The 27,878-nt window shown below is 39.9% G+C and overlaps 1 protein-coding gene across 4 annotated transcripts in view; it reads right to left on the reverse strand.

Moving 5' to 3' along the window:
- Window positions 1-24,918, reverse strand: part of LOC146386582 (inter-alpha-trypsin inhibitor heavy chain H3-like) — a 37,791-nt gene extending 12,873 nt beyond the window's left edge. For 2 of the 4 annotated variants that reach the window (XM_084927740.1, XM_084927739.1), the window contains exons 1-22: window positions 24,781-24,918; window positions 24,100-24,204; window positions 23,432-23,969; window positions 23,223-23,252; window positions 22,948-22,971; window positions 18,515-18,669; window positions 18,257-18,361; window positions 17,994-18,156; window positions 17,272-17,382; window positions 17,039-17,167; window positions 16,814-16,927; window positions 16,563-16,731; window positions 16,322-16,447; window positions 16,021-16,202; window positions 6,629-6,814; window positions 6,369-6,508; window positions 6,036-6,196; window positions 5,696-5,722; window positions 5,519-5,590; window positions 4,333-4,469; window positions 3,625-3,660; window positions 2,002-2,025 (exon numbers count right to left, since the gene is read on the reverse strand). In XM_084927740.1, the coding sequence (XP_084783866.1) occupies window positions 2,002-2,025; window positions 3,625-3,660; window positions 4,333-4,469; window positions 5,519-5,590; window positions 5,696-5,722; window positions 6,036-6,196; window positions 6,369-6,508; window positions 6,629-6,814; window positions 16,021-16,202; window positions 16,322-16,447; window positions 16,563-16,731; window positions 16,814-16,927; window positions 17,039-17,167; window positions 17,272-17,382; window positions 17,994-18,156; window positions 18,257-18,361; window positions 18,515-18,669; window positions 22,948-22,971; window positions 23,223-23,252; window positions 23,432-23,545 (2,205 nt within the window). In that variant the 5' untranslated portion in view covers window positions 23,546-23,969; window positions 24,100-24,204; window positions 24,781-24,918. Of the gene's footprint in view, window positions 1-2,001; window positions 2,026-3,624; window positions 3,661-4,332; window positions 4,470-5,518; window positions 5,591-5,695; window positions 5,723-6,035; window positions 6,197-6,368; window positions 6,509-6,628; window positions 6,815-16,020; window positions 16,203-16,321; window positions 16,448-16,562; window positions 16,732-16,813; window positions 16,928-17,038; window positions 17,168-17,271; window positions 17,383-17,993; window positions 18,157-18,256; window positions 18,362-18,514; window positions 18,670-21,560; window positions 21,660-22,947; window positions 22,972-23,222; window positions 23,253-23,431; window positions 23,970-24,099; window positions 24,205-24,780 lie in introns of those variants that run through there. The other 2 variants (XM_084927742.1, XM_084927741.1) reach the window with 2 other exon arrangements.
- Between the last annotated feature and the right edge of the window lie 2,960 nt (window positions 24,919-27,878).

A 27,878-nucleotide genomic window follows, 5' to 3' on the forward strand; every position in this document is an offset into this window, starting at 1 on the left:
AATATGCATAAGTTCATTAACATGACGTCTTACACAGGTATACATGTGAACAAAGAGTACCTTGTCTGTGTGTACGTGTGTGTGTGTGTGGTCAAGATGTGACCCTGTGAAGACTCCCCAAAGCTGGTGCCAGGAGTCCAGCGGTCCACCTAAACAAAGGGCTCTTATACTTAAACAGATACAGAGTAGGTGTTCTCCTATACCATAAATCAGTAAGAGAAGGTACGACCGCTCTCATGACCTTAAGATGTGTGTGTTTGCCAGAGTGCTCTGGAAGGCACACAGAGTCTTTGCAGACTGCTAAGGATCAGACCTCTATCATTATGCAATCGATTATAAAACTCTAAGTATATGTGAGTATATATTTCTAAGCATAAATGACAACCCACAGTGTTAACCCAACAATTATAAATTTTTACAACAACCAATTTGATAAAAGCACAAGAAAAATGAAAAAGTATTTGCCTCTTTCTTGATTTCTTTTTTTTTTTTCATATTTCTCACACTTACATGCTTCAGATCATGCAGTTTATAAACGATGATTTCATTTATTAAGGGAGAAAAAGTTATCAAAGTTATTAAATCCATTTGGCTCCCTACTCTTTCCCTCCTAATCCTAATAACTGGTTGCACCACCCTTGGCAGCACAAACTGGAATCAAGCATTTGTAATAAGTGGCAATGAGTCTGAAATCACCTTGCATGTGGAGGAATTTGGCCCACTTTTCTGAATTATTTTCATTCAGCCACACTGGAGGGTTTTTGAGCATGATCGGCTTGTATTGCTTTTTTTTTGTTTGTTTGTTTGTTTGGTTTGGGGTTTTTTGAGCCATTTGGACTTGCTAGTATGTTTCAGATCATTGTCCTGCTGCATAACCCAGGTGTGCTTGAGCTCCAGAGAATGAACTTTGTGATCTTCTGGATGAGTTGTTGATGGCTTTTGGGGTAATTTTGGTCCATTTCTGGATATTGGCTCTCGCCATGTTTCACCGGAGTCCCAAAGCTTTAGAAATAGTTTGTAACCCTTTCCAAACTGATAGATGTCACTGACTTTATTTCCCAGCCATTTCTTCAGATTATGGCATGATAATGTCATGGTTTTGTTTAATCTTTCTGCCTGCTTCACTTTGTCAGACCGGTTATACTTTTAGCGATTCCCTGATTCAACAGGTTTGATAGTTATCACACTTGGGTGTGGCTAGTGAAATTGAATACAGCTTCCCAACTAATGTTGTTAATTCATGATTTTACTTTTTCACATAAGGCCAAATAAGTTTGGTTACTTTTTACATTAATAAATTAAATCCTCATTTAAAAATTGGATGTTGTATTTATTCTTTGTCTAATAATAAAATTGGTTTGATGATCTGAAACATTTAAGAGTGACAAATATGCCAAAAAAGAAATTAGGAAGAGGCAAGTACTTTTTCACAGCACTGCATAGCCTAGACCAGGGGTGTCAAACTCAAATACACAGTGGGCCAAAATTCAAAACTGGAACAAAGTCGCAGGCTAACGTTAATATTTATTGAAATATATTTATTCCTCCAGATATAAGAATGAATCTTTTCTTATGGACTCAAACACGTTTTGCTGAAAAACTGAATATGGAACAAGCAAAGCTTAATACTAAACAATATATATATATATTAGCTGTATAATACCACTAGGCCAGCTCTAATAGTAATTTGGTATGGCTTCGCGGGCCAAATGTAATTAGGCTGCGGGCCAAATTTGGCCCGCGGGCCAGAGTTTGACACCTATGGCCTAGACCCTAACATTAAAATTGCATGTAGTTTCTTATAAGCAGAGAGTAAATAAATACATTTTCAGTGGGCACCAGGGGGAGGGACAAGTGGGACAAGTGCAGCTGGAAGCGATACACTTTACTGGAAGTATGGACTTAATTTTGGAAAAAGCTGGTAACACTACTGTAAGTTAGAAGCTATAAGTCATGTTGACCAGGGTCTATTTTTGAAAATTGTCCGCCTCTGTTTCTTACATTTGCAGAGCTTGAACTTCTTTTCTGTAAAAAGAAAATTGATAAATATTTTCATGAACGTGTTTAGCAGGGTCAAAACATTAAATGAATGACATATAAACAATGCACAGAATGAAGTATCAGCAAATGTATGGAAGAAATATAGTATCATCAGAATTCAAGTATTTTTAGACATTGAATTTATAACACTGAATTTTTATCCTCCAAATTTCCCTGCAAAAATATTCACCTGCAAAAATTCAACTGCAAAAGTGATGAACTTGAATGACCCAAGTATACATACCCATCTTGTACATGTTAGCCAGCAGTGTGTCTCCTAAAAGAGAGCTGTTTAAAGGTGAGTGATTAAGTTTTTCTCCTAAATAGAGATCATTACAGAACGCCTAGTCCTACTTAAAATCCCATTTATTTTTATTTTATTTTATCATCTACTCGAACTAAGGAAAACGTTTGACTAACTCAAAGACAATTTCCATGCCTCCCCTGCCTGTCTGCAGAGGCAGTTTTGAATTTAGGAGCAGCAAGATGGAAGCGGCAAACCCTGGCGATTCTCCGGTAAGTATATTGTTTTTTATCTTCAAGTTTGTCTTTTGAAACGTTAATTTTATTTAAATCCGTTGCTCACGTATAAAGTACACAGACGGGGTCTTTGCTCAACTCGTCTGACGCGTGTCTCACTAAGCGCTACATGCTAGCATCCTGCTAACCGAGCTACCCTTTACATGCTGTGCTTTAGAAAATAGGATACTCGTTAAAAAAAATACTCCGCAGATATTGATAGATAGACGAACACTGCAAATATAATGTTGGAAACGAGAACGGCCTTTGGTGAAAGGGTAAAATACACCATGAATAAAGCAATAGAGTGAATGGCTGCCATGGTTGCAGAACGGCCTGATTTAATGACAAGAAAGGGGAAGAGTGAGGTGAAGTGAACCAAAGCCACAAAACACGGTCAGACAAGGCGGCAAAAGGGCAGTGATCTGTCCGTCAGTATGAAGTTGGTGTGTGCTTTGGTGAACAAAAACTCCAGACCGGTAGCAGGAAGATGGGAGACTCGTGTTTCACTGGAATAGTGGTGAATTAAAACATCCTTTGTTGGGGACATTTAGGTGTAAATGCATCCATACAGGCGAGACAGAGGCAGACCAGACAGTGAAGAAAACAAGGCAAACATTAGAAATATTAAAACGGAAATATAGGATTAATGTAACATACAATTAGGGAAAATGTAACACAATGTAAATGATATTGTAAAGTCATTAAAACAGCATACTCTGATTAAAAGAAACATGTAATTGGGTAGGATAATAATAATAATAATAATAATATTAAAAAACATGTACAAGATGGGTATGTATACTTGGGTCATTCAAGTTCATCACTTTTGCAGTTGAATTTTTGCAGTTGAATTTTTGCAGGTGAATTTTTTGCAGGTGAATTTTTTGCAGGTGAATTTTTGCAGGTGAATTTTTTGCAGGTGAATTTTTTTGCAGGGAAATTTGGAGGATAAAAATTCAGTGTTATAAATTCAATGTCTAAAAATACTTGAATTCTGATGATACTATATTTCTTCCATACAAATGTGTCTACTTTCATAATTAGACACTGTGACATGAGTACCTTCATCGACCTGATGCCCACGGTTTCTTTGGTTTCCTGGAACACAGCACAGAATGACTGTAATGTTACTAAACAATTAAAAAGATGACTGTAAAAAGATAAGTATAAAAACTGCTTGTATCACCTACAACATGCAACGACACCTCTGCATTGAATTCTCAGAGCTTTATTTTAAACCATGTACCAATTATGCCAATCTGAAAAATTGGTGCTTTTGAAATATTTAATCTCAACTAAAACAGACTTCTCTACGTCTTGTAGAGGTTTTCCAGACACTGCGCTTCTAAAAGATTCTCAGATGTAAATGCAATAGTCACTCCCTGAGTTGTGACTCATGCTCTGTCCGGTATAAACTGAAGAAGTATTGTGCAATACTCAAGCGTATTTATTTTCAAAAATAAAAGTTGACATTGACTGGTTTTGCAGCCTAACTCCAGACTACAAGTCTCTGCAAAAATGTGAAACCATGAAAGAAAACAAGACAATAAACAAAGTTTGTAACGCTCACAATTTGAGTTACAGGTTAGAGTTATGTCTTCAAATAACTATGTCACTTCTTTCAAAAGAAATGTTTAGATATGACACCACAGTTTTTCCCAATTTTACTCTATTAAGGAATAATGAAAAAAAAAGTATGGACTGAAAAAGAAAACAATAAAACAGGAGTCTCTTTACATCCAAAAAGTGTACATAGCTTATTTAAGATACCTGTGTTGGAGCATCTCTCCTGGAAATAACCAGAGCTCCATAGGTCTGAGCTAGAAGACTGATGTAGACACAAGCAGACAGTAGCAGGACTCTCCACACCACAGGCATGTCTGGGAATGCAACAGCCTTTCCCGTAGCTGAAAACAAATGTGGAAGGAATTCTTAGCATTTGAGGAGTTTGTTCCTTCAATGAGACTCCACCCACACTATGGTTGAAAAAGAGGAGGGTTACTCTGCTCCCACAACTGTTTACTAGAATATTGTCCTGTAAATTAGTGTGTGTGACTTCCTTAAAATAGTGTGTGCCAGGGACATTAGGAACACAAGGAAGCGAGTTAAAATTATCCAGTTCCAACTTGCCTATCCAGTGCCTGACTTGTGTGTGGGTGTGAAATTCATATTCTTTACGAAACTTTTACTTTTACAATACTTACTCACAGTTGTCTATTAAATATGGAAATATGACTCAAGTAAGTAAATGTCAATAGCATGATGCTTGATAACAGCAAACATTTTAACCATGATTTTTAAGAAACTGGGGTTTTCACTTTTTAAGAATCATACGATTTTTAAAAAGTATTTTCATATTGTGAAAAATCCTGTAAAACAAACTAAACTATAACTTTGATTTGGCGCTATATTAATAAAATTTGCTTGTTTTGAATTATGGGAGAGTTCAGGTAGAAGAAGGTGGAGGAATTATACTCTTAAAGTTATTTACAACAGACAGACGGTTACATCAGAAAGTCATTTACAATGAAATGTATTCCCCACTTCTGTGTAATCCTTTATTGTAAATGTAAATGTTATTATGAAGTGATCAGACAAAAGAGGGTTTTCAGGGAATACTGTTATGTTCAATGTCTATGCCATATGTCAGAACAAGATCTTGAGTGTAATTACAGTGATGGGTGGGTTCTTTTACATTTTGCGGGAAGACAATTGATTCTAATAATAGGTTACATACATTTTTGAGGTTGTCATTTTTAGCATCTATTTAGGGAAATAAAAGAAAAGAGGCCTATAAACCAGATAAAATATGATTAAATCCACTTGCAATCTGAAGAAAAACAAAATAAGAAAGCGTAATAAATATTGAAAAACAAGGCAATAAAGCAATAAAGAGCCATCTTGAAGATAGAAATTGAGTATACATAACTATCTGAACTGTATATGATGTACTTACCAAAATAATCCGATCCTAGATCGTAATCCCATGAATACGACTGCACGGATATATAATCATCATAATCATGTTCTTTGAACAGGGAGAACAAAAATCCAAATCAACACGAATACAACAAATTGACTTTGTCCCATAAATCTTTTTTGTGATTTATCGTTAAAAAAAAAAATCACTTACTCATTTTTTCAGCCTGCTGTCTTTGCTCTGTGAGAAAAAACAGACAGATAACAGTTTTAAACTGGAGCTCCAGCTTCTGCTGGTATACTTCACTAAAGAGGAATAATATGTGGAAAATGTAAACGCAGTCACCAGTTCTCTTTATGAATGAGCTGCAGCCATGCTTTGCTTTTGTGGTAAAGCTTGACTGCAGCCATTTCAAAGTGACACTTGACAAACACACACAACCACACACACACACGCACACACCCCTCCGATTCATCAGTCAATATAGTTTTTGTCTCTTTAAGAAAAGCCAGTCCAGTGTTTTACATTTTTAAACTCTGTTTTCTCCAGGTACCTTCAGTCAGCTTGTCAGCAATAAGAGGGCTGCTTGTTGAGTCTTCGGTTTCGGGCTTGGTAACAACCATGGATGTGAGAGGGGTGACAAAGCTGTACTGCAGGGACATATCCAGGGCCTTGGCTGTTGTGTTGCCTTTCTCATCTGGTGTACCGCTCTTGCTGCCAGAAGGAAAATATATGTATTACTACAGGGAAACCTTTAAAAGAACATCAAATGATTAAAATGAGCGTCCTGGTAAAAGAACAAGTGTCATCAAAGACTATATATCATACCATATTTCTTATGAGAACAATGTGCCTTAGCAGCCGAACTGAACTGATTTAAACTGACCTCTTGTCCAGTAACTGCTGGATAGTGAGGTAGGCCCACAACCGCTCGGTAAAATCTCCAAAGATGTACTCCTCGTCTGGGTAAAAAACATCCCAGTATGTGGCACTGACTTGACCCTGGACTCTGAAGTCTTCTTCGAGCTACAGGAGAAACAAAAGATAAAATCCATATAAACCAGAGTAAAACAAATAAATATAGGCTATGTCTACTCAATATCTCAATGTTTCTGCCATTTCTTTTGTTTTTCTTTTTTTCCTCACCCCCTGTCCAACCACTTCCACCAGGAAGTTGTCAAGGTTGTTGTCAATTAAATGACCAGCCACAACAATCTCTGTGCCATTAAACAAGTGGCTAAAGTGGCTGGTGGTCAGAGAATCCACTGCATTGTCAGGATAGTGCATGTCCACCTCTAAAAGTAGAGGGCTGGCCACTTCGTCGTAGAAACCCTGAAATAAAAGCATACACACACTTTATCACTTTTGCTTATTCCAATTTTCTGTTATAAATTTAGCATGAAATATTGACTACATAATTCATAGGAATATGGCATAACTGTAGTGCTTTAAATGAAGATGTACCAAGCATGAAATCAAAGAAAAAATGACAATGTCTGTCTGGCGCCGGAAATCGAACCCACAGAAGAGGGGCCTGAAAGCAGAAGGTTCAGCCTCCCATTCTACTTTTAAATAACCTAGGAACCACAAGTAAGAGAGCTCTAAGTGCTCTACTGAGGTGCTAAATTACTATGAGGTCTTTAAGAGAAGGCGGGGCCTGAGTATTTAAGAGCTTGTATGTGATGTAACAGGGAGCCAATAAAGAGAAGCCAGTCCCAGAGAAATATACTCTCTCTTTTTAGTCGGTACTCTCACTGCAACATTTTGGATCAACTGAAGTCTTTTAGAGAATTTTTTAGAAGTTAGAAATGCATGAACTAGTTTTTCAACATTATTCTGAAACAGGATTTTTGAAATTTCAGAGATATTGCACAGATGCAAGAAAACAGTCCTGCATATTTGTTCAATATGGCTTTCGGACTTTTCTGCAGTTTAAGTAATTAGTGTGTGTTATCTGGCTTCATTGATAGATAAAGCTGGGTATCATCTGCATGGAAATGAAAAAGTATGCTATGCCTTCTTATTTTACTGCCTAAGGGAAGCATCTATAATGTAAACAAAATTGGTCCTAGCACAGAACCCTGTGGAACTCCATAATGAATCTTTGTTTGTGAAGAGGAGTCCCCATTTACATGACCAAATTAGAGTCTATTAGATAGACTTAATTTGAACCACTGCAGTGCAGTACGTTTAATACCTACAGCATACTCTAATCACTGTAATTAAATATGGTCAGCAGTATCAAACACTGCACTGAGGTCTAGCAAGACAAACATGGAGATGAGCCCAATGCCAAAGGGCATAAGAAGGTCACTTGTAGCCTTGACTAATGCCATTTCTGTACAGTGATGAGCTCTTAAAGCTGACCAATTTCGCTGCAGATGATCAGTTTTCATGTTTTTTGACAACTACTATTTCAAGAGTTTTTGAGATAAAAATAAGGTTGGAGATTGGCCTGTAATTTGCTTAGACATTTGAGTCAAGAGATGGCTTTTTGACCAATGGCTTCATTACTGCCAGCTTCAAAGTCTGCGCCTATCAATAGAGATAGCTTGACCATATTTAAGATTGAAGCCTTAATTGATGGTAGGATTTCTTTAAGGAGTCTTTTAGAAATGGGGTCTAAAAGACACACTGATGGTTTGGAGGAAGTGATTACTGAAGTCAAAAGATCAATTAGAGAGAAAGAGTCTAAATTAATATCAACAGTATTGTAATCGTTTTTATTTGTAAAGAAATTCATGAAGTTATGCCTGGTTACATTTAAAGCAATGGTTTGTTCAACAGAGCTCTGACTCTTTGTCATCCCTTCTAGAGTGCTGAAGAGAAATCTGAGGTTGTTCTTGTTTCCTGCAATCACCCATGAATAGTAAGATATTCTAGGTTTATGGAGAGCTTCTTTTTAAGAGCAACAAACTCTTTTTCCAGGCTAAATGAAGAACTTCTAAATTAGTGTTTAGCCATATTCCTCTCCTCTTCAGTTGGGTATGCATTTGTGAGTTATACTAGGGTGTCAAGTATGTCTGTTTGAGGCCATTTTCAGGGGAGCCACAGTAGTCATATGCTATTAGAATCTAACACCATTAACGAGATAATCAACCTCTGTGAGAGTAGAGTTTGGGTAGCTGCTCTGCATTGTGTTGGTTAAGAGTCAGGCATTCAAATGAATTTGAACTGTCTGTTAGTGATGTGTCGGTCGCGAATGAAATGGCTCTTAGAGCCGGATCTTTGACGTGAACGACGCGAGCCGGCTCCTTATCGCGAGCCGTGTTTTTTTTTTTGTTTGTTTTTTTTCCCTCTTTCTCTCACCCTCTCTCTCTCGCACTTTTTTCCGCTTCACTCTGCATACGAGCCTTGTGCTTTGCACTGGGAAGAGGGGGGAGGGGGGGTAGTTACACTCGCAGTAGCACAGGAACAGAGCGGGAGGGAGAGAGAGCGAAAGAGAGCCAGGGACAACAATGTCACATTAGAAAGGTATAGTGATCATCCACAACTATTTTCAGTTGCGGATGATAAAGGATTCAGAAAGTTTATTCATGCAGGCCCATATGACAGAGAATATGCATGTTCTTTTTGTTTTCATATTTTAATTTATATTTAATTGTGTTGTGGTTTGCCGCGTTTTGTGTTGTTTCACTTTAAATTTGTAAAAGGAAAAAGCTGAAAATTTAAATAGTTAAAAGTTGAAATGTGAATAGTTGGTTGTTGTATTATATGATTTATTTATTACATTTTATGTGGAGTGAATAAATAAAAGTATATTTACGGTGGCCCCTAGAGACAAAGCACGTACAAACTCCAAAACACGTACAAAACACAACAGAAGTGCTCCAGGATGCTAGGCGCAGTGTTGAGCTTTTGTTACCTAGTGGCTACACAAGCCAGCAAATACCAACGACCGGATTTGGTGTGTGGTAGTAACAGGTAAATGAACTTTTTTTTTTTAATTATTTGAATATATATGGCTCGCTTGGAATAACATCTCTGAGCGCAAATTGGATGACATCTTGGGGAGGCTCACTGTGGTCGTGAGTTCTCAGAATCGGCTCTTTGAGCACAAGAATGACAACATCACAGAGCGCAAGTTTGATAACATCGTGGCGAAGCTCGCGGCTCTCCAACGAGAGATTGAGTGACCAGTGTTGGACTGTTAGAACTGCTTTGAAATTCATATGAGCTGTTCGCACTAAAGTAAAATACACCATCACTTCATGCGGATACCCTTTCGGCGCCAGCTGCGGTCGCAAGGCTGGAGCCGAACAAAACCACCCTGATAACGACTGTGTTTAGACTGTTCCTTCCCATTCCATGCAAGACCACCTGGGTTGGCTGGAAGACTGTTTACTTTACACTGTCTCAGCTGAACTCTGGACACGCACACACATACATACAGGGAGTGCAGAATTATTAGGCAAGTTGTATTTTTGAGGAATAATTTTATTATTGAACAACAACCATGTTCTCAATGAACCCACAAAACTCATTAATATCAAAGCTGAATGTTTTTGGAAGTAGTTTTTAGTTTGTTTTTAGTTTTAGCTATTTTAGGGGGATATCTGTGTGTGCAGGTGACAATTACTGTGCATAATTATTAGGCAACCTAACAAAAAACAAATATATACCCATTTCAATCATTTATTTTTACCAGTGAAACCAATATAACATCTCCACATTCACAAATATACATTTCTGACATTCAAAAACAAAACAAAAACAAATCAGCGACCAATATAGCCACCTTTCTTTGCAAGGACACTCAAAAGCCTGCCATCCATGGTTTCTGTCAGTGTTGTGATCTGTTCACCATCAACATTGCGTGCAGCAGCAACCACAGCCTCCCAGACACTGTTCAGAGAGGTGTACTGTTTTCCCTCCTTGTAAATCTCACATTTGATGATGGACCACAGGTTCTCAATGGGGTTCAGATCAGGTGAACAAGGAGGCCATGTCATTAGTTTTTCTTCTTTTATACCCTTTCTTGCCAGCCACGCTGTGGAGTACTTGGACGCGTGTGATGGAGCATTGTCCTGCATGAAAATCATGTTTTTCTTGAAGGATGCAGACTTCTTCCTGTACCACTGCTTGAAGAAGGTGTCTTCCAGAAACTGGCAGTAGGACTGGGAGTTGAGCTTGACTCCATCCTCAACCCGAAAAGGCCCCACAAGCTCATCTTTGATGATACCAGCCCAAACCAGTACTCCACCTCCACCTTGCTGGCGTCTGAGTCGGACTGGAGCTCTCTGCCCTTTACCAATCCAGCCACGGGCCCATCCATCTGGCCCATCAAGACTCACTCTCATTTCATCAGTCCATAAAACCTTAGAAAAATCAGTCTTGAGATATTTCTTGGCCCAGTCTTGACGTTTCAGCTTGTGTGTCTTGTTCAGTGGTGGTCGTCTTACAGCCTTTCTTACCTTGGCCATGTCTCTGAGTATTGCACACCTTGTGCTTTTGGGCACTCCAGTGATGTTGCAGCTCTGAAATATGGCCAAACTGGTGGCAAGTGGCATCTTGGCAACTGCACGCTTGACTTTTCTCAGTTCATGGGCAGTTATTTTGCGCCTTGGTTTTTCCACACGCTTCTTGCGACCCTGTTGACTATTTTGAATGAAACGCTTGATTGTTCGATGATCATGCTTCAGAAGCTTTGCAATTTTGAGACTGCTGCATCCCTCTGCAAGATATCTCACTATTTTTGACTTTTCTGTGCCTGTCAAGTCCTTCTTTTGACCCATTTTGCCAAAGGAAAGGAAGTTGCCTAATAATTATGCACACCTGATATAGGGTGTTGATGTCATTAAACCACACCCCTTCTCATTACAGAGTTGCACATCACCTAATATGCTTAATTGGTAATAGGCTTTCGAGCCTATACAGCTTGGAGTAAGACAACATGCATGAAGAGGATGATGTGGACAAAATACTCATTTGCCTAATAATTCTGCACTCCCTGTATACACTGATATGCACACACTCATCCCCCCTCTCTTTCCAAACGCCTTCGATGCTTGTTCCCTCCTGGGAACACAGTGGGTCTGAGCCCGCGCTGGAATGGTAGCGCTGGGCAGGATGGCTGCTGCGTTTGCTTCGGATTACTCCTCACCCCCCAGCCGACCCTGTGGCTTGTCACGTGTCCCATAATGTTGTGCTGTGGACATTTGTGCTTTTTTTCAATTCAATTCAATTCAATTCAATTTTATTTTATTTATATAGCGCCAAATCACCAGATAAGTCGCCTCAAGGCGCTTCATAGATACAGAGAAAAACCCAACAATCATATGACCCCCTATGAGCAAGCACTTTGGCGACAGTGGGAAGGAAAACCTCCCTTTTAACAGGAAGAAACCTCCGGCAGAACCAGGCTCAGGGAGGGGCGGCCATCTGCTGCGACCGGTTGGGGTGAGAGAAGGAAGACAGGATAAAAGACATTAATCTCTGTCTCTCTTCCACAGCATAACAGATATGATTCAATGCAGAGAGGTCTATTAATACATAGTGAGTGAGAAAGGTGACTGGAAAGGAAAAACTCAATGCATCATGGGAATCCCCCGGCAGCCTACGTCTATTGCAGCATAACTAAGGGAGGATTCAGGGTCACCTGGTCCAGCCCTAACTATATGCTTTAGCAAAAAGGAAAGTTTTAAGCCTAATCTTAAAAGTAGAGATAGTGTCTGTCTCCCGAATCCAAACTGGAAGCTGGTTCCACAGAAGAGGGGCCTGAAAACTGAAGGCTCTCCCTCCCATTCTACTTTTAAATACTCTAGGACCTACTCTACTCTATTTAGGTCTTTAATATATACTCTATTTAAGACCTTGTATGTGAGGAGCAGGATTTTGAATTCAATTCTGGACTTAACAGGAAGCCAATGAAGGGAAGCCAAAACAGGAGAAATATGCTCTCTTATTCTAGTCCCTGTCAGTACTCTTGCTGCAGCATTTTGGATTAGCTGAAGGCTTTTCAGTGAGTTTTTAAGACATCCTGATAATAATGAATTACAGTAGTCCAGCCTGGAAGTAATAAATGCATGAACTAGTTTTTCAGCGTCACTCTGAGACAGGATATTTCTAATTTTAGAGATGTTGCGCAAATGGAAGAACGCAGTCTTACATATTTGTTTAATATGTGCGTTGAAGGACATGTCCTGGTCAAAAATGACTCCAAGGTTCCTCACAGCGTTACTGGAGGCCAAGGTAATGCCATCCAGAGTATGAATCTGCTTAGATACCATATTTCTAAGATTTTCAGGGCCGAGTACAATAACCTCAGTTTTATCTGAATTAAGAAGCAGAAAGTTAGCGGCCATCCAGGTCTTTATGTCTTTAAGACATTCCTGCAGTTTAACTAATTGGTGTGTGTTATCTGGCTTCATGGACAGATAGAGCTGGGTGTCATCTGCATAGCAGTGAAAATGTATGCTATGTATACTGCCTAAGGGAAGCATGTATAATGTAAACAGAATTGGTCCTAGCACTGAACCCTGTGGAACTCCATAATTAACCTCAGTGTGTGAAGAGGACTCTCCATTTACATGTACAAATTGGAGTCTATTAGATAGATATGATACAAACCACTGCAGCGCAGTACCTGTAATACCTACAGCATGTTCTAATCGCTCTAATAGGATATTATGGTCGACAGTATCGAATGCTGCACTAAGGTCTAGCAGGACAAGCACAGAGATGAGTCCACTGTCAGAGGCCATAAGAAGATCATTTGTAACCTTCACTAAAGCTGTTTCTGTGCTGTGATGAGCTCTGAAACCTGACTGAAACTCTTCAAATAAACCATTCCTCTGCAAATGATCTGTTAGCTGTTCGACAACTACTCTTTCAAGGATTTTTGATATGAAAGGAAGGTTGGAGATTGGCCTATAATTAGCTAAGACTGCTGGGTCTAGAGATGACTTTTTGAGTAAAGGTTTAACTACAGCCAGCTTGAAGGCCTGTGGTACATAGCCAATTATTAGAGATAGGTTGATCATATTTAAGATCGAATTACTTAATGGCAGGACTTCTTTGAGCAGTTTTGTAGGAATGGGGTCTAAAAGACACGTTGATGGCTTGGAGGAAGTAATTATTGAACTTAACTCAGAAAGATCAATTGGAGAAAAAGAGTCTAACTTAACATCAATGGTACTAAGAGTAGCTATAGATAATATTACATCTGTGGGATGATTATTGGTAATTTTTTCTCTAATGATAAAAATTTTATTTGTGAAGAAGTTGATGAAGTCATTACTAGTTAACGTTAAAGGGATGGTTGGCTCAAAAGAGCTCTGACTTTTTGTCAGCCTGGCTACAGTGCTGAAGAGAAACCTGGGGTTGTTCTTATTTTCTTCAATCAGTGACGAATAGTAAGATGTTCTGGCTTTGCGGAGGGCTTTCTTATAAAGCAGCAAACTATTTCTCCAGGCTAAATGATGATCCTCTAAATTTGTGACACGCCATTTCCTCTCCAGATTACGAGTCATCTGCTTTAGGGTACGTATTTGAGAATTATACCACGGAGTCAGGTACTTCTGATTAGAGACTTTAGTTTTCACAGGAGCTACAGTATCCAGAGTCGTACGTAGTGAGGAGGTAAAATTATTAACAAGATAATCGACCTCTGTTGGAGTAGTATTCAGATAGCTGCTCTGCTCTATGTTGGTACAGGGCATTGAAGATGATAACAGTGGGTGGATTATATTCTTAAACTTAGTTACAGCGCTTTCAGAAAGACATCTACTTTGATAAAGTCTACTCTCCACTGCTGTGTAATCAATTATTGTAAATGTAAATGTTATCAGGAAATGATCAGACAGGAGAGGGTTTTCAGGAAACACTGTTAAATGTTCAGTTTCTATGCCATAAGTTAAAACAAGATCTAGAGTGTGATTAAAGTGGTGGGTGGGTTCTTTTACATTTTGAGAGAAGCCAATTGAGTCTAATAACAGATTAAATGCCATGTTGAGGCTGTCATTTTTAGCATCTACATGGATGTTAAAATCACCCACAATAATTATTTTATCTGAGCTCAGAACTAAATTAGATATAAAGTCTGAGAAATCAGACAGAAACTCTGTGTAAGGCCTGGGTGGACGATAGATGATAACAAGTAAGACTGGTTTCTGAGTTTTACAGCTGGGGTGGACAATGTTAAGCATCAGGCTTTCAAATGAATTAAAAGTCTGTCTTGGTCTTTCATTAATTAATAGGCTGGTGTGAAAAATTGCTGCCACACCGCCCCCGCGGCCTGTGCTTCGAGATTTCTGGCAGTTAGAATGACTCGGGGGTGTTGATTCATTTAAACTAACATAATCATCCTGCTGCAACCAGGTTTCTGTAAGGCAGAGTAAATCAATTTGTTGATCAATTATTAAGTCATGTACTAACAGAGACTTGGAGGAGAGAGACCTAATATTTAATAATCCACATTTCACTGTTTTACTCTTTGGTTCAGATGTGGATACTGTATTGTTCTTTCTTTGTAATGGTTTATGTTTAAGTTGTTTGTTGCTGGTTTTTAGTTTGTTTTTTGGCTTTTTTGGAGCTGACACAGTCTCTATGGAGATGGGTTTTTGGGGGGTAGCAGGAGGAGAGAAGCTGCAGAGAGGCGTGTAAGACTGCAACTCTGCTTCCTGGTTTTTTTGAGTTTTTTTGTTTCCTGTTCTCATGCTGTCCTCCCAAGAGCCCAGCATGAGTGGAGGTCTCTTTTTTTCCTCTTGTACTTTCCCATTGTAGTGTATACTTCAGTGTTTTTTCTGTAACGCTACCGATCTCCGACCTGTATCCCCATGTGATGCTATTTCACAGCAGGGCAACCTGCACGTGGCGAATAAAGCCTTGATTGATTGATTGATTGACTGATTGATATGAGTGCTTGTGTATAAATACACAAACAATACACATATGCTTTCAATTGTGTAATTTAAGTGATCTAGGTAGCTCTGTTTTGGAAGTTCAGTTAATGCTAGAAATGCGCATTAGAATTTCTATGTGCTTTTTGGAGTTTGTACGTGTTTTGTCTCTAGGGGCCACCGCATATATTTATATATAAACATATATAAATAAACCCACTTTTTTTTCACATTAGTAATTCCTTTTGTGCATAATTTTATATTATTGTTAATAATAAATTAATTAAAGCAACAAAACAACCTGAAGAGCCGGTTCGGAGCTGAAAGAGCCGACTCTTTTTAGTGAGTCAAGCCAAAAGAGCCAGTTCTCTAAAAAGAGCAGGAAATCCCATCACTACTGCTGCTCTGTACAAGCTGCTGGGGGGCTGTTAACGATGGCCAAGCTATCGTTGCCCACATGGACTACAGGGCTCTGGCTAGCTGCAGGATTTTCAAGGGTCTGGAGCTGGGACTCCAACTCAGTGATCCTGGTTTCCAAAGCTACAAACAGGCTGCATTTATTATAATTATAATTTGCAGGTGATTTAGCAGAAAGTATGCTTGGATAAAGCACACGAGGTTACACTGTGGAAGAAGTTATTATCTAAAGGTTTCTAAATAAGGGAGCTACACATATTAGTGTGGAAGAGGAACTCGCACCTGGAGCTGAGCAACAGCATCTGAAGCTTCAAAGATTCTGCGAGCCAGGCCTTTGTTTTGCCTGCTCATCACATCGAGGAAGGGATAATCCACATCATTTCCAAATCCAAGACAGTACAGAGACATGTTTCCCCCAATAGCCGTACGCACATTCTCCTGGATCTTGCCAATATTGCGCTCTCCTAAAAATGCATGCATGCAACACACAATGATAAAAATGCTAAACGCAATGTAATGTTAAATGTTAAATGCTGAACAAACATAATCTAGCCTACGGTATGTTTTCACTCTACATACTTACCCTCATTTGGCATTCCATCAGTCAGTAATATAATCATATCTGCACTTCTCTCTGGTAGCCTCTCCATCTGTCTGTCTTTGACCAGCATGTTTACAGCGGTCAACACTGCATCATTAATATTGGTTGCTAAAAGAAAAACACAATTAATGTTTTAAAATGCATAAACTATTAATGTTTTTGTGCTGTTAGGTGTTTGTTTGTTTTTTTGTGTGTTGTTTGCTTGTTTTTTTGTATTTCTTACCTCCTCTGCTATGTATTCTTCTGATGTAATCCATGGCTTCAGTTATGTTTTCCTTTGTTGCTTTGGTAAGTGAATCCTTCCAGGTTTCAATAACAGAATCAAACAGGATGATGGCAAAGTGGTCGTCTTCATGGACTTGTTGAAGAATGGCCAGCATAGCTTCTCTTGTCTACAAAGAGTCAGAGAATGACGTGTGTCCACGTGAACTTTGACATATTAGAAGCACATCAGGGGTCAGAACAACTTCTTACCTGCTCCATTTTTCTTCCACTCATTGATCCACTTATATCAATTACAAAGACCACATTCTTTGGGAGTTTAGGTAATTCAGGAGCAAAGAAGTGCACAAAGTATCCATTTACAATCTGAAGAAGAGACAGATTCCAAAAAGTAATGAATTTTAAAACAATGGTGTAAAAAATAAAAATAAAATTGATTAAATTTGATCTTATTCAGCACTTGAAGCTTTCACTGACCTGTATGTCCCCAAGGTTCTTCTCTCGCTTCACATCATAGCTGACAATAAAATCTCCATCAATAAGTGTTCCATCACAACCTGGACACTTCCTCTGCTGCTCCATGGTTGGTGAGAATGAGATATGCGCCTGAAAAGGGAATAATACATACACAATTATGATCCCAACTGAGATTCAACCGTGCAATAAAATGCAGCGCAATAATCAGAAGGTTTATTATTGTATGAAGGTACCTTTCTGTCTGTGACAGTTTTCTCCACCAGAGGGAGCAGCTCATTCGAGAGGAAGGTTGCATGGGCGTCAACATAAGAAATGCCCTGAGGCTCATAGATGTTTGTCACAATCTGTTTCCACAAAGGCAAACATGGAGACAGGAGATCATTTCTAATGTAAATCAGGAAATCACCCTATGAGGGTTAAAATGTCTTGATGCATGCTCAATCATCCAGGTAAGGAAATCCCAAAAAGTTGATTTGAGGATTCTGTTAGTGTGGACCTAGCGTTTTTAGAGGGAGAAATGTTTCGTCACTCATCCAAGTGACTTCATCAGTCTCAGCTGACTGCATGTTTGTCCAACCTTATAAACAGTATCTGGCTGTAGTGCTTTCAGTGGGAGAAACGTTTTGTCAATCATCAAAATGCATCTTTGCACAATAACTGAAATTAGCCCACTGAATGAACAAAGGGCTGTGAGGTCAGTTCCTCGATCATTAATATGCAAATTGTCATGACTATTGATCAGCAACCACTTATCAAAGACCATTGATCACGGATCAGTGAATGACCTCACAGCCCATTGTTCATTCAGTGGGCTAATTTCAGTTATTGTGCAAAGATACATTTTGATGAGTGACAAAACGTTTCTCCCACTGAAAGCACTACAGATACAAAGAATACATTTTTTGGGACACCCTAAGTAGAAAAAAGTAGAAAATCTAATCAAACATGGATTCACCTGAAAGTCCTGAACCAGTGTTTTGGGTTTGACTCTGGTCAAAAGCTCATATCGGCCCAGTTTCCTCTGAAGGAGCTCCTCATATGTCAGGACAAAGGTCACGTTGCTTTCAGCTGCAATATTGACAGAGACTGAAAACTTCTCCATCTTTCTTCCAGAAGCCCTGGAAAAAACAACAACAAGAAAACAGCACACAGACGCATCTGACAGCTTCTCCAGTGAATTTACACGATCTGTGTTTCTGGTTCATTTGGACGACTCACTTGACGAGTCCAGCAGTCTGTCCAGAGGAAACAGCCTTCTCGTACTGTTTCTTAGCTTTCTCTTTGTCCTTCACCTCTCCGACATACACCTGACCCTCGATTTCCCTGTGAGGCACAAAGATGGAGATAGACATGAGGGATGTTAAAGCACATAAATTGACACCAAGATAGTGAGAAATTCAGCTTTGGAGCACAGTTGTGAAATGAAGGACTGGCCTATAAAAAGTGTCAGAATGATTAGAGAAGAAACAGACTAACATGCTGAAGTTTGTGATGAAAGCAGTCTTGGGCAGCTCCACTTCAAAAAAGATTTCCTGTGACGAGCTTGCTTTGTTGAACGCCTTGGAGGTCATGACAGTGTGGGCAAAACAAGAAGTCACAGTGCAGTCCACTGTCACACTGTGCACTTCCACCTGAGACAGAGAGACAGAAGGAAATGTAAGAAGATAAAAATGGGTTTCTCTCTATGAATCTGATTTTTTTAATCTGAATTAAATCAACTCTCACATGTGTAATGAATCAGCATATAAGAAAAGAGCTGCCCTTTTATTTGCTGTTTAAAACACAATTGTTACTCTGCTCAGATCTTCACAACAGCAGCAGGTGTTGCATAAATGTACAATTTATAATCTCTCGACACTTTTTTAACACTCCTTGTTTGTATCACATCACTAAATTGAGCTGAGAGTATTTTACAAATTTTACCTGTGTGCTGTTCATCTGGATGGACTAGCTTAATATGTCCACCTGCTGTTTAAAGGAGTTTGCGTTCCCCTTTCATGATGCAGCGTTGTTTTGGGGGCATTTTTTTTTGCCAAACTGACCTTTGGTAACTCACATATTCCTGTTTGTTTATACATTAATGAGCTCTAGTTTATATCAAGTGTAGTGTTTGAATTAAAAAAGCCTTTCAGAGTAATGAGAGGTAGGGCTGTTCGATATAACGATATATATCGGATGACAATATAAAAACATCTGTCGTTTCATTTTACGCTATCGTTTGTTTCGTGGTGTCGCAAAATAAACTGTTTACGGCAATATTTTTTCATCATTTTGATGGTCACTGTAGTCAGTGGCGTGTCTAGAAAATTTTTGTTGGGGGGGCCAGATAGGGGCACAGATTTGGAGAAGGGTGGCAGATGTAATTGGCAGATAATGTTAAAAACAATTCTACCAACCGTTAACCATAATTCAATAACCCTATAAACCTAATAACCAAATGCGCTTTTAACGCTTATTAGAATGAGATTTTAACCACTACGGTTTTTAGATACTGTGTTGATAAAGTACAAGAGATACAATCAGTGCTTTGTCAGTGTTTATTCAGCATTCAAGGACAGCAATATTTGCATAGTATTTTTACTGACATATGTTTTGGGCAAAAACATTATTGAATATTAAAATACGAACATTTTTAACATACAACTGGCAAATTAGCCAATGCAAAACTTTATCTGCCTGTTAAAAAAAAGAAGATAATCTTCTCACAAACTGGTGTTTGATTTTGAAACAGGAAAACAGTGGGGAAAAAACTGAAAAGACTAACATTTGAATAAAACCTGAAAGCAAGTAAATACTTTCTATGCTGCCTTATGGTCAACTTTGGTAATATTGATGTATAAAGAACAACACTGGCTGATGATGAAATACAGTCAGATGGCATGGTGACACTGCCAGTAATAACCTGCAGGGCTGGACTGGGACAAAAAATTGGGCATTTTGACTACAGACCAGCCCACCAGGTATTAAAGCCATAAAGCCTTTGAATGAAAACAAATGCTGTGATGACAGTGATGTACGCTGTCTTTTTGGTATATGTATGATTTCTATACATTTTACGTCAGATAAAAACTTTGTTCGCAAGATTCAGATAATTATCTAATAAAAGCGAGACATTTTTAAATGAGAATAAGAAAGTAAAGTATTTCTTTGTGCCCCCCTCTCCCTGTTAATGCCCTACCTGGCCCCCTGGCAAAACTTTGCTAGACTCCACCCCTAAGTAGCTGACAGCTATCAGCTGTCAGCTACTTAGAAAAGGATCCTGGTGTTATTTGTCTCTCAGAAACAGTTCATAACTTCCCTTCAACTCATTCATGTCACCTAAAAGGTAAACCTGTTTCTCCATCACCTGTTCAGCTCTGATGATTCAGTAAGGACATCTCCTGGTTTCATATTCATGTTTCCCTCTCACCACATATCCAAACCAACATCATGACCAGCAGCTTAACAGCTGTGGCTCCAGCAAACATCAGCTGATACGAGAAATTAATATTAAATAAATCCTAACAACAGTTGATCAAGCTTAAACGTGCTGCTGTTGTTTAGCGGGACATCCGCTGGTTTCCTCTTTCTGCCGCAAAGTGGGCGATAAACAAACACGAGAGAAAAGCCGATCAGCTGATCATTGATCAGTTTCATGATTAAAGTAGCAACAGGAGAGAGAAAATGAGAGAAGAAGAGGCAGCTGTGCAGCGTAACAACAGAATAACTCCAGCTTTGTGTCTTTTTTTTCCCCATTCTAGCTAAAGTACGGGACAAACTGCGTCTCTTCTCAGCTCAATACGAAACATGTAATATTTTCTCTGAATGAGGGACCATTCCATTTTTTAAGGAGCCGTTGGCAACTCTACTAACTAACCTTATGAATAAAATAAAGTTCACTATCAGTAATATCATAGCACCCGCCCAGCTGTATAGAAACTCCGTCATGCTAGCTAGCACGCAGTACGAGTTATTGTAACTGACTGTAAAAGTCAGGACAACGAAAATAAACTCCACCTAAACTTGGTTTATATCTTACGGCGCCCCGCAGGGGACATGGGAGAAAAAAAAAATTAAGACGGACTTTTGCGAGATCTCACAAAACTAACTCGGGATCTCGCAAAAGTTTTGCGAGATCTCGCAAAAGTTTTAGCCGCATTCTTCGGACGCCGGCTCGAAGCCGACCGGGAGGTCGAGGCACGATGTGCCGGGAAAGCGGTGTTCCTCCCGGCTGTAGTAGGTCTCGACCTCCCGTTAGCTTCGAGCTAACGGGAAGAATGCAGCTAAAACTTTTGCGAGATCTCGCAAAACTTTTGCGAGATCCCGAGTTTGTTTTGCGAGAGCTCGCAAAACTTTTGCGAGATCCCGAGTTTGTTTTGCGAGAGCTCGCAAAACTTTTGCGAGATCCCGAGTTTGTTTTGCGAGAGCTCGCAAAACTTTTGCGAGCTCTCGCAAAAGTCAGTCTTAATTTTTTTTTCTCCCATGTCCCCTCCGGGGCTCCGTAATATCTGACCCAGATAGACTGCAGGTCATAACTTCTTACCTGAAATTCAGTTCACCTGACACTTGGGCCGACGGCCTCCTCGGGTCTCTCCTCCTCCTGCCTCCCCTTCCCTCATCCACCTGCTGGCCTCTGTGGAAGCTCCGCCATAGCCACCACCAAAAAAACTGAGTTATTTTTACACATCGGCCAGCATCTGGCCAGCCCACCACCTGTCATTGTTCATGCCGTTACTACAAAAAAAAAAAAGAAAAGTCATCAGGCCACCGGGCAAATGCCCGGTATGCCCGATGGCCAGTCCAGCTATGTTAACTTGTTAATCTTTCGCCGAAAAATAGTTTTTTGCGGTGCCGGCTCTCCTTCCTTTGCTAACATGATGCTCATAGTGCAGAAGCCGATGCTGCATTCACTTACAATTGGTTATCTGAGCTTCACTGTGAAAACATAATCGTACATTTGATATTTCATTGAATTTTATTGTTTTAGCTTCGGGGTGGCACCTGGGGTGTCCAGTCTGATTGGGGGGGTGGCCTGTGCCCCCCCCACGCCACCCCGCTGGCACGTGCCCCCCCCACGCCACCCCGCTGGCACGCCACTGACTGTAGTGGCTATATTAATTTCTTAAAGTTCTCTCTTTCTCTTATATTTAATATAACCACACTACTGACGGACAAGCGCCTGTTTTTATGCGTTGTCGTTAGCAACAGCGACGGTAACACCTTCGCGTGTCCGCTTGTTTATGTTCCACATAAACCTTTCACAATAAAGCTCAAGATCCTGTTGGGACTTTTCAAAATAAACTGAATCACGTGAAAGAGCAGATTATTTTCGGATGAGAAGTAAAAAAGAGCCGCCAGGTGCTAAAAAAGAAACCTTAGACTCAAACGTTAGAACAGGCAACCCACAGCACACAGTCTAATAAATACAAAGCAAACGAGGGCCATTACAACTTATGTCTAAATGTATAGTTTCATGCATCGGTTAAAACACTCGACTCCAGCTACATGACGCGCAGCTGGAAACACTTCACGCAAGTCGAGCTGCCCGAGATTCACAGAATTTACAGAAAATGTTACATTTGTGTGATTTATATCGTTATCGGAAGATAGAATTCTTATATCGGGATATGAGATTTTGGTCACATCGCACAGCCCTAATGAGAGGCTGTTATAATGAGTTTGCTCATTTGGGGAAAGTAATAGAAGACAGGAGAAATCTTTGCAGATTAATCAGCAGCTCGGACACTACACTTTGATCACACAGTTTTTTTGGCAGCCATCACTTCAGGTCCCTGTGAGCTTATCCACACATCCCATCGAGAACAACAAGCAGGTTTCTCTCCATGAATCTGATCTGTTAATCTGAATTAAATCAATTATCTCCCATCACCATTATCATCACCAGGAATATGAATGGATACATTTCTTACCATTGCTTCATTTGTACTTCTTTTCTGTAAGAAAAAAGGGCGATAGATTCAGTTCACACAGTCTCTTTGTCTTAGTGAAAACACCTCATTAGGTTTAAATCACTGTTAAACTGCAGTTTCTAGTTCTCATATCAGCTCAACTTCAACATAACACAGATCACACCATTTTTTAAGACATATCTACTGGTAAACTGACAAATACATAAATATACGATGGAAATGTAGATCTTAGTGCTGCCTTGTTATTTTTTAAATGTGAATCATTTGCCAAGTACCTGCAGTGATCTGGCAGCGCCTCTTCTTTTCTGAAATACACACACAGGATATTATGGAGAATACATGAAGTAAGTTTTAAGAAAAAGCTCAGACACAGTTTGTGATTAAGTTTTGCTTTGTTGTTTTAGATTAAATTACAGGACTACTTTCTGAGGACAATGCTGTCAAAATCATACCAAAAAGTTATTTCAGTTTCATATGACGTTACCTGTATGGCTTCATTGTGCCTGGAGATGACCAGAGCTCCTGAGGCTGAGCTGCTCAGCCAGAGGCAGGCGCAGCCCCACAGCAGCAGCAGGCGAACACCCAACAGTCCAGACATGACCAAACTCTGACTGAACACTGGCTGACTTCAGTGCAGAGCAAAACTCTCAGTGCCCTGTGGGAGGGACACGTATCTGTGTGTTTTCCTATATTGACCAGCTGCCCTGAGCTCAGTGTCCAGGAGGCTGTGAGGTGGCTGTGAACCACAAAGATAATATTTGCTAGTTTGTGGATGTTTGGGAGAATGAATCCAATCGATACTTATTTAAACACTTAGCAACGTGAAAATTAAATTGACATCCATGGTTGCAAGATCAAAAAAGTAAAATGAAAAAGTTGATTCTGTTCTTCTGGACGTAACGTTTTCAGTGGGAAAAACGTTTCATCACTCATCCAAGTGACTTCTTCAGTCTCAGCTGACTGCAGGCTTCCCCAACCATATTGACAGAGACTGAAAACTACAGGGCTTTCTTCCAGAAGCCCTGTAAACAAATAAAAACAAATAAAAAAAGTAAAAACACAACAACAACAAAAAGACTATCACACTATCACACATTAACAGCTCCAGTTAATTTGTACAATCTGTCTTTCTGGTTCATTTGGACGGCTCACTTGACAAGTCCAGCAGTCTGTCCAGAAGAAACAGCCTTCTCGTACTATTTCTTAGCTTTCTCTTTCTCCTTCACCTCTCCGACAAACACCTGACCCTCAATTTCCCTGTGAGGCACAAAGATGGTGATTGACATGAGGGATGTAATGCACATAAACTGACTGCATGATAGTGACAAATTCAGCTTTGGAGCACAGTTGTAAAATGAAGGACTGTCCTATAAAACTGTCAGAATGATTAGAGAGGAAACAGACCAATGTTGTGCCCTAAAACAGGGGAAATAGTGAGGAGAAGTGAAAGAATGGCACGGACACGCAGCTCTCACTCTCACGCGTCTGTATATAGTGACAATACTTTACATAACATTAACGGACAAAAACATATTTTTAACTTGCAGATGTTAGCTGACACAGTCACTAACTTTCCACAGCAATGAAATAATACTTTAAGTACTGCATGTTGTTCAGTAGTTAACTTATACAGACAGTAACAGAAAAAATCTTCACACAATAAGGCGGGGTAATTGCGAAAACAAGCATACACAACAACAGAGGTTAACTGGAACTTCTCAGCAAAAACAGTCCGCAATTCACATCTTCCGCTACAATGAACAATGATAATGGGCTAATAAGCAACAGTAACACATGCTGCCACGTTTATACAGATCTGTGCATGGCACTTACCTTAAACAGGGGAAATAGTGAGGAGAGCCAGATCTTTGAAGTGAGCGACGCGAAACCGCTCCCAATGGGTTTTTATTATTATTTTTTTTTTCTCACGCTCTCTCTCGCACTTGTTTCCGCTTCTTCTTCTTCTTTTACGTATTATTGGCGGGTGGCAAACAACTGTATGGTGCATTACCGACACCACTGGTATGGAGTGTGGACAGAAATCACGCTAAAAAACAAAACAAAAACAAACAAAAAAACCCCACTTCATATCCTCCTAAACAACCTTCCTTCTCTCAAAAACTGAAACAATGCCTGATAACATTTATCCCCCGACTCCTTCTGCAGTAACCCTACAAGATCAAGTTTCATAGCAATGCTACTGAGATTTTGGACTAACCGTCTCCTCTCTGCCGTATAATTCCGACACTGCAAAATAACATGCTCCAAAGTTTCATCCGCTCCACAATAATCACATTTCCCTGAGGCATGTTTCCCTATCAAGAACAGTGTGGAATTCAAACCCGTATGCCCAAATCTCAGTCTTGACACCACCACCTCCTCTCGCCTACTCCTTCTTGTGGATCTCCTCACTCCCACCCCCCTTTGAATTTTATATAACCACCTTCCCCTCCTGTATTCTTCCCACTGTTTCTGCCATCTACCCCTCATTTCTAGCTTAATAATACTATTTACTTCCTCCTGACCAAAATTCACCACCAGATCAACTATCTCATGATTAGTGGCTTCCTTTACTAACCTGTCCGCTGCTTCATTCCCCCTTACCCCATAGTGAGCCGGGACCCATACAAACACTACCGATAGACCCATCATATGTATCCTGTAAAGAGTTTGCTGAACCTCTAATAAAATATCTGACCTACCTTTCGAATGACCATTCTGTAGGCTAACCAAGGCTGCACTGGAATCTGAACAAATAATTGTTTTCAATGGCCTCAAATCTTCCACTCACTGCACTGCTAATAGAATCGCTATCATTTCTCCTGTAAACACAGACAATCCATTATTAATCCTCTTCCCAATTTTTACCATAAAGTCCGGAATTACTACTGCCACCCCCACTTGACTAGCTGGATTCTTTGAAGCATCCATATATACCTGCACATACCCATAATACTGATCTATGAAACCCTGAACTATAATTGAGTCTAGACCACCTGCCCCGTCCTTACTCTTCTGGCGCAACAAAGAAAAATCTACAGCTGCTTCAGGAAGTATCCATGGCGGGATTGCAGGCACTCGCCGACATATGTCTAAGTGGTCCAATTTAAGTTCCCTAGCTCTTCCCCCCACCACCCATCCAAAGCTCTTTAACTCCCTCCTGCCCTTCTCCCAACAAGGTCTAAGTACATCTAATGTAGGGTGACCCGTCCCCTGACCCTGTAAGTTTGCCCAATATGTCAATGTAAACTGTTCCCTCCTCAACCCTAGTGGCATTTCCCCCATCTCCACCTGCAAGGCTACAGTGGGAGTCATCCTAAATGCCCCTGTACAAAGTCTCAACACCTGATACTGAATCAAATCTAGCTTGCTAAGAGAAGTGTCTGCTGCCGAATTATATGCCACACAACCATAATCTAACGTTGACCTTACCAATCCAGTGTATATGTGGCACTATGTTAAAGACAGAGACATGAAAATAGTAGCCCCCCATTTTATTTGATGCTCAGAGACATTTTCTTTTAGTAAGGCCACTGTAATGTCAGTTTTACTGTTGTATAAGTTCCACCAGCAGAGGGCGCTCAGTCCTGTACGCATCGGTAGCTGACGCTACACTAGAAGAAGTAGTGTCAGTGGTGAAGAGGCAGCGTACGGCCCGCGCGCCGAAAGAACTGATTAATCAGACATTTTTCTGTCTTTACAGGTAAGCTGGGTGGTTGATAATGTAAAACAGAGGTTCTAAACGTGACAGACAGCAGTGGCAATTAATGATAAATGTCTTGTGTGTGGCGAATGTTAAGCTAAAGAGCTAATTTCCAAGTTGGTCCAGTTGTTAGCCTGTGCCGATCCAAGTGTTAGACTGTACCTAAAGCTTGTGAGTCCATTGCAGGTGTATTTTTGGGTTAAAGCCACAAGATATATATTTTGCACAATAAGAGAAAATGTGAATTGCTTTATGTTTAGTTCATGAAAAGTGAATGCTGTAAAAATATGTTAAGAAAAACATTTATTTTAAAGAGATCTAGTTTATTAAATACAGTTAAGAAGACAGGTTCATAAATAGATTAAAACAGTAGTAAAAACAAGATAAAACTAATGAGAGTTCACTATGTTATTCATGTGTATAGTAAAATGTATTTTTGTGATTTAAGCAGTTTATCAAAGTGGTGCATATGAATATGAAACTGTATAAGTTACTTGTATAAAGTAATGTTGGCTACACTAGAAGAAGTAGTGTCAGTGGTGAAGAGGCAGCGTACAGCCCGCGCGCCGAAAGAACTGATTAATCAGACATTTTTCTGTCTTTACAGTTTTTTGTAAAAATAAATATGTTGCACGGGAGATGAGTTGGCCCAACATTTCAGCAGTGTAACATATTTTGGCGACCAGAGGCAATGCGAACTCTTCAAGAGGTAACACTGAAGAGGGAGTTTAAAATCTGTGGGCAGATTGGAGAGCATAGGCAGAAGGATAAGCTATCCTATCTCAGCCTGATTCGCCAGATTGAGAATGGGAGTGAGGCACTCGGAGACTGAAATATTGGAAGCAGTAATTAGGGCCATTAGTTCAGGAACGCCCCTAAGAGACATGTTGGAGATTAAACGTGGGTTAACACTTAGCAAACTGCTCACCATATTAAAGGGACACTATAGGGTAGACAGCCCCACTGAGCTTTACCATCAGCTCCTCAATATCTCCCAAGAGCCCAAAGAAACTGCTTTAAACTTTGTATTTCGTGCCATTGAACTTAAAGAGAAGTTGTTATGGAAAGCGGCAAATGACGAGACAGATGAACTGTATAGCAGAGCCACCGTCCAGCGCAAATTCCTCCGCTCCATTGAAACTGGGCTGCTCAGTGACTCTATCAAGTATCAGCTACTGTCCCCCCTAAACGACATAACCATAACAGATGAAGAACTGATTGAGAAAGT

This window comes from Perissodus microlepis, chromosome 5 (assembly GCF_051167445.1).
Source record: "Perissodus microlepis isolate ML-2025 ecotype Zambia chromosome 5, ASM5116744v1, whole genome shotgun sequence".
Classification (NCBI taxonomy): Eukaryota; Metazoa; Chordata; class Actinopteri; order Cichliformes; family Cichlidae; genus Perissodus; species Perissodus microlepis.